Consider the following 7,338-nt stretch of genomic DNA (forward strand, 5'->3'; position numbering starts at 1 on the left):
ATAAAGTTACTCTAATTTCTTTAAAATTATTGGATCATATCAAGTTAAAATTTATTATCTATTTGATGAATTTGCTGTAGTTTCCGAAGGATAGAGTCTGGTAATGTATTCTCATTGATTTTATAAGTTGATAATACCATTCCATAACAATACATATATGTGTTTGAAATGAAAATAACCATATTGTACCTTTCAAACAGCGAATTACAGCCATCTATTAGTAAGTTATTATTAAATGCCATTTCATGAGCCATAATAGCTTGACAAATAAACATTTTAAAAAACTTGTAAGAAGTCATCAAACAATAGTGACTTATCTGATAACATCATGCATAAAAAATTATTAATCCATTTTTTAATTACAAACAGATAGTTGAATAACTTTAAGAAGAAAGTATGAGAATTATTCAACTATCTATCAGTAAATAATTAAATAATGCTTTAATGACCATAACGTGATCAGATAAGCAGAAAAAGTTAGACGCTTTTCTTGAAGTTTTTTTAAAATGTTTATTTGTTTTATAATTTTTTTTTCGTGGTATTTATTTATCACTGACCCCTGAACAATAAGAATTTAGTTGCTGATATCAGGACCTAATTTAGTTTATTCACAAATTCTTATGGATACCTCTGTTATCTATTAGAAAGCTAAATAATAGTTTAATGAACGTGGCATCATCAGATAACCAACAAAAGTTTGACTTAGGTACTCTTAATGAGTGTAGGTACATTTAAAATATTTATTTGTCATATTTATAATGACTTACCTAATGAGGTTGACGGCCATTCTGAAAATTTTAACTATCTAATGTATTATCAGATGAATAATTCTTGGAATGTATCTGTCAACAAATAAGAAACGACAGTTTAACCCTTTTTTGAAATATTTATTTTTACCAAGGTGATAAAATGAATCAGATATAATTGAACGAAAATAAAAATTATATTCTCTTTTCACATTGTTTAGATTGAATTTCGAAATCAGTTTGAGTAGTTTGATACTTCAAAATAAATATCGATATGTAATTAATACACTTTGTTACTTCATATAATGTGAAAATACAAGTAAATGGATGGGGACATTTTTTATTCTATTCATTCCACCTTCAATGCATTTTGTGAAAACCCATATTAATGAACGGCAAAAAAAAATGACGTCCCAAAATGGCGGAAGAATCTAGAATTTCCCCCCCCCCCAAAAGTGGGTCCTGGATCCGCGCCTGACGTATTTGAGTACTTAAGTGTGTTGGTACGCTTACTAGCTTAGTATCAGTTCAACAGTGGTGAAGTACAGAACAGATAATTTTAAAGCTAAAAAGATGTCTTTGGATCATTTATATGAGTTCAGTTTCGAAAAGTTGTACAACGACTGTACAGAAAGGTAATGCTTTTACATCATTGTTTTCTTTAATTATTTTTGAAACAATATAATCGAATGTTATCTTCAGTTTCTGAATGTTGCATTTTTATAAAGAAATTTTTGTTCAATATATGTGTATGAAATGAACGATAACCATATTGGACCTATCAAACAGCGAATTAATATGTACTTTTTTTTCCTAGGGGTATAACTTTTGAGGAAGACTGCAGCGTATGTCTGAGTAGGTTGACTGGAGAACTGTACCTAACCGATTGCAGGCATTGTTTTCACAAAGAATGCATCGACAGGTGGTGCTCCAGTTCTTCCAAATGTTGTCCGATGTGTAGGACAACGTTAATTTTCGAAGGTACCTTCACTATCTTCGATAAAAATTGGCAGAATGTCAATATACATCGTTTCGACAAGATGGACAGTGATGAAGAATATGAAGAAGATGAAGAAAGTGTTGAAAGTGAAGAGGAAAATGAAGAAGATAATAAAGAAGAAACCAACAGGGAAATTTAATTTAAGAGTGATGTTTCCTTCATTAAATTTCCCCTGGTTTATATATCTATAAACTCTTGTTATTTTTGTTTGAGAACAATTCCTATTTTCAGGATTGTAAAAATGTGAATCCTACCAGGATAATGATTGAATATCTATTACCTATTCACAGACTAACGAGTACAGAGCGTAATAATTACTAAATCAGTATGAAACTGTTCAATCATTTACCTAGAAAAATAAGATCAATTAAAGAAATTAAACTCTTCAAGAGACAATTATTCGAACTGTTAATTAAATGTGAACCATATTCTTTAAATGAATTTATAGTCTTTTGTCATGTACAAATATCATAGATATATTAGTTCATTGATTTATTTTTTTGTAAGGAATTTGTGACTTGTTTTTATCATTTTGTAATGTACATACAATTCTGGAAATAAATACCTATTATTATTATTATCCTAAATTTCAATCTATAACCTTCAAATTTAAGGGAGATAAGGGGTGTGTACCATGATCCTATTACACCCGGTATGTATATTGATGACCATAAGGTTAGCTTCCTCCAAAACAGTTTCCATTATGCATACAGTACCAGGAATACGAAAAAAAAAGATGAAATATAATGACTGTCATTTAATTTTCGATTTAAAATAAATTTCGAACAAGTAGAAACCAAGCCAATCCACAGTATTATTTAGAATTAGGATAAAATATAACAAAATGAAAAAATTGTTTTCCGAGAAGTAAATCAAAAATTTTCACAGCCTTGAAGTCACAGATAAAGGCCACTCCTACTGTTTTTTTTGAGCTGATTCGCGTGTGAGCTTCTCCTACTATCGGTCTATTTGATTGAAGATGGTTGAAATATGTGCAGTCAGTTTTTGATAATTACCTGAAGCACGCAAGATTTGGTGTTTAAACACGAAATCCAATAATAATCCAAAGACAGTTTGAGGTCGTTTATACAAGAAATTCGTAATTGCCTCTGAAAAGATAAATGATTGTTTTATTGTTGGTTTTTTTCATTCAGACTCAAGACAATTATCTTGTCTATGTCTGTGACCTTTTTCATTGAGGAGAAATATAAAAACTATGAAATTTGTGACAAGAAGTAAATAATACAACTCATTGTAGCTTTTCATCGAAAAAATTTATCTAGGATCAATCGAGTAATTTGAAAAGGAAAAAATTTTATTCGAATGTCTAATATGTATTTAGATATACATATATGTGTTTGAAATGAAAATAACCATATTGTACCTTTCAAACAGCGAATTACAGCCATCTATTAGTAAGTTATTATTAAATGCCATTTCATGAGCCATAATAGCTTGACAAATAAACATTTTAAAAAACTTGTAAGAAGTCATCAAACAATAGTGACTTATCTGATAACATCATGCATAAAAAATTATTAATCCATTTTTCAATTACAAACAGATAGTTGAATAACTTTAAGAAGAAAGTATGAGAATTATTCAACTATCTATCAGTAAATAATTAAATAATGCTTTAATGACCATAACGTGATCAGATAAGCAGAAAAAGTTAGACGCTTTTCTTGAAGTTTTTTTAAAATGTTTATTTGTTTTATAATTTTTTTTTCGTGGTATTTATTTATCACTGACCCCTGAACAATAAGAATTTAGTTGCTGATATCAGGACCTAATTTAGTTTATTCACAAATTCTTATGGATACCTCTGTTATCTATTAGAAAGTTAAATAATGGTGTAAATTCAAATGTGAAATTCTTCAATAACTTTTTTATTTGAAAACTTGACAATTCAGAACTATCAAAAAACTAAACTCCCTTGATTTCCTGTTCACTCGTCTGTCAAATTAAAAAATGAATTTGGCCTTAACATTTCTCCCCCCTGTGAAGAACTTAAATCTTCACTAAGTGGTCGGAAGGATGCACAGCTTCGTAACAGGTCTTTTATAAATGCCTTTCTTCGTTTGAATTTTTGCCACCCTCACAATACCATAATTTCCTTGGTTTTCCCAAAAACGATGGTCCGCTAAACCAATCTCCATCTTGTTTAAGATCGATATTTTTCAATTCTTTGGTAGCCTGATCTGCTACATTTTCTTCAGAAGGATCCCAGTGCCACTGGAAAACATCTGCATTTTCATGGATTTCTCCTATTCGACATGACACGAACATAGGAAACCTTCTCGACTGGGATCTTATTTGTTTATGTACCACCAATGAATCAGTCCAATAATGTGTTTCGCGAATTTTATGTTCAACTTCTTCCCATATTTTCTTGGATAGTCTGCATGCCAACACTGCTCCTTGTAACTCTAATTTGGGTATGATTTGCTGAGTCAATGGCGCAACTTTATACTCAGCAGTAACAAAGCAGACATGTGTTTCAGTATTATCCTCCTTTTCTTCTGTTCTGAAGTAAGCAACATAGGAATAAGCCTTATCACGCGCATCACAAAACACATTCGCCTTTATGATCAAAGTTGCCAAAAACCCGAAAGGATCAAATATTGACATGATGATCCGCAAGACCTTCCGTTTCGTTGGTGCTATTGATCCTGATGTTTTTTCAATAGGAATTTTGTGAAAGTTCAGCGAATATATGAATTGGTCAGTTTCTGGAGACCAAGACAATCCAAGAACTCTTTTGATTTCTTGTGAATCAATTTTAATGTTTTTTTCTGATTCAGCACGAAGACATTTTGGAATTGATTCTAGAACCCTCTTGGAGTTACTAATCCATTTCACCATTTCAAAACCAGCTTGATTATGAACATAAATTACATCTCGTACTCTTTGAATAGCTTCCTCGTATGTGCTACATGAATCCAAATAATCGACAACATAATGTTGTCTCTTCATTGCTCTGCTTATTCCAGGGAATTTATCTTCGAAACATTCAGCATTCCTGTTCTTGATGAATTGGGCTACGGATGGAGAAGACACGGCACCGAAGATCATAACATTCATTTCATAAACATCCGGAATTCCACCAAGGTTATTTTCATCATGCCAAAGAAATCGTTGAGCACATCGATCTTCCTTTTTTATTAACACTTGGTGAAACATTTCCCTGATGTCCCCACTAAATGCAATTTTTCCCTGCCTAAAGCGCCATAAAACGGAAACCAAGGAAGGAACAAAGTCTGGACCTTGTAGTAAAAAGTCATTGAGGCTATATCCAAATGATCTTGCAGCAGCGTCAAAGACAAGTCTAATTTTACCGGGCTTATGGACGTTCCACACTGCAAAATGTGGTAAAAACCAGTTTCTCGGATTTTCTGTAATCTCCTCTAACTCTAATTTTCTTGCATAACCCTTGTTGATGTAATCCTGGATCTTCTCACGGTACTGCTTTGCGAATTCACAATCTTTCTTCATTTTCCTCTCCATGCAGGAAAGACGGTTGAGTGCGTTTACTTTGCTGTCAGGAAATGCGACATCCATATTTCTCCAAAGGTGTCCAATTTCCCAACGGTTACCAATTCTTTTAGCTGTGCTATTCATGATTTCAAGTGCTTTGCGATCTTCTACTGAGCTGATGATTTTTTCATTCACTCCGAAAGCTTCTAACTTGAAACTATCTTTCACCATACGATGGAGTTCATCATCTTCAATATGTCGGCAACAAAGAGTTGCATGATTCATTTCATTTCCATCAGTTGAATCAGTGAGTGCTCCATGAATAGTCCAACCTAATTTGGATTTGGACATTATAGGTTGATTCATTTTTGGTTGTATGACCTGACGTGGTATAATTAGTCCGCAATTGTCTTGGCCAATGAGAATTTCTGGAGTTGCATTCTCCACGGCCTCTAGAATTTTCCGGTTCAAATGTGGGAAATTCTGAGACAAAAGATCTACATTGATTTTCTGGTTTGGTATACTCAAGTTTTTAACAGTCCTCAAATTTTTCAGATTATAGAAGATTTGTTTATTGCTGTCGGCAGAAATATCAACATCAACCATTTTCGATTCATCCTCGAAATGGGTAATGTTATTTGTCCATTGAAAACGGAGTGGAACGATGGGTCCAGAGAGGTTCAATTTCATAGCTAAATTTTCATCCATCATCGAGCATGTGGAGCCTTCATCGAATAAGGCAAATGTCTTGATTTCATTATAAGGCCCACGAAGTATAACTGGTGCTATTCTCAGCAGAGTTTTTTGATCCACATCGTTCAATTTCGCACAAAATTCACTCGAAGCTGCTGTTTTATCTTGTAAAGTTGGATATGAGCTGTTTGGATCTCTTGCTAGATGAAGAAGACTGCTATGCTTCCCTTTACAACCCATTATACCACATCTCGTTCTGAGGAAACATTTATTAGCCATGTGACCCAATTGGAGACATAGAAAACATAATCTCAAATTCATAACTGATTGTCTTCTTTCTGGTATAGTCTTCTCTATGAATTCACCACATTCCTCTATTTTATGATTCGTTCTCTGGCAAAATACACAAACTTTGGAATTTTCTGCCTTTCTCGGCTCGGACTTTTTTGAAAAACTAACTGTTTCTTTCCTTGACATGTGTTTACTTCTCTGGAATGGATTACTTGTAGAAGCCATAGAATTTACCTCTTCTTCGTACCAATTTGCAAAATCTTCAAGGGATGTTGGTATTCCCTGTAAATCTTTCTGATATTTATATTTTCCCCAGTTGTACTTTTGTATGGTGGGAAGTTTTTCAACAATATTCACTAACATTTCCGGATTGAACAAATATAGTGAAGAATTAACATTTCTCATCGTGACCACCATATTAGTAACTGCGTTTGAGAAAAAAATACAGGATTCCAAACTGTCTTCTTTTACAGGGCTGATTTTCTTCACTTTTTCCATGAGAGATAGAACAATCCATTCAGGTCTACCAAAATTCATCTCGAGCATATTGATTATCCTTGAAACATTGCTTGGAGATATTAGAAGAGCTTTAACAGTTTCCCTAGCTTTTCCCTTGAGTGCTCTATCAAGACGAATGAGGTTATCCTGGTCTGATAATCCTTCATTCCACCTTCAATGCATGTTGTGAAAACCCATATTAATGAACGGCAAAAAAAAATGACGTCCCAAAATGGCGGAAGAATCTAGAATTTCCCCCCCCCCCAAAAGTGGGTCCTGGATCCGCGCCTGACGTATTTGAGTACTTAAGTGTGTTGGTACGCTTACTAGCTTAGTATCAGTTCAACAGTGGTGAAGTACAGAACAGATAATTTTAAAGCTAAAAAGATGTCTTTGGATCATTTATATGAGTTCAGTTTCGAAAAGTTGTACAACGACTGTACAGAAAGGTAATGCTTTTACATCATTGTTTTCTTTAATTATTTTTGAAACAATATAATCGAATGTTATCTTCAGTTTCTGAATGTTGCATTTTTATAAAGAAATTTTTGTTCAATATATGTGTATGAAATGAACGATAACCATATTGTACCTATCAAACAGCGAATTAATATGTACTTTTTTTTTCCTAGG

At 33.0% G+C, this 7,338-nt stretch overlaps 1 protein-coding gene across 1 annotated transcript; it reads right to left on the reverse strand.

Moving 5' to 3' along the window:
* Nucleotides 1-3,807: 3,807 nt before the first annotated feature.
* LOC123673385 lies at nt 3,808-6,753 on the reverse strand. Its single transcript, XM_045607872.1, has one exon. The coding sequence runs from the start codon at nt 6,751-6,753 to the stop codon at nt 3,808-3,810; it is 2,946 nt and encodes a 981-aa protein (XP_045463828.1).
* Nucleotides 6,754-7,338: the final 585 nt, after the last annotated feature.

The sequence above is a fragment of the Harmonia axyridis genome, chromosome 2 (assembly GCF_914767665.1).
Source record: "Harmonia axyridis chromosome 2, icHarAxyr1.1, whole genome shotgun sequence".
NCBI classification, from domain to species: Eukaryota; Metazoa; Arthropoda; class Insecta; order Coleoptera; family Coccinellidae; genus Harmonia; species Harmonia axyridis.

Excerpts from the sequence above, each read along its gene's own strand:
- LOC123673385 (XM_045607872.1), bottom strand. The coding sequence starts at position 6,753 with ATGCTCGAGATGAATTTTGGTAGACCTGAATGGATTGTTCTATCTCTC.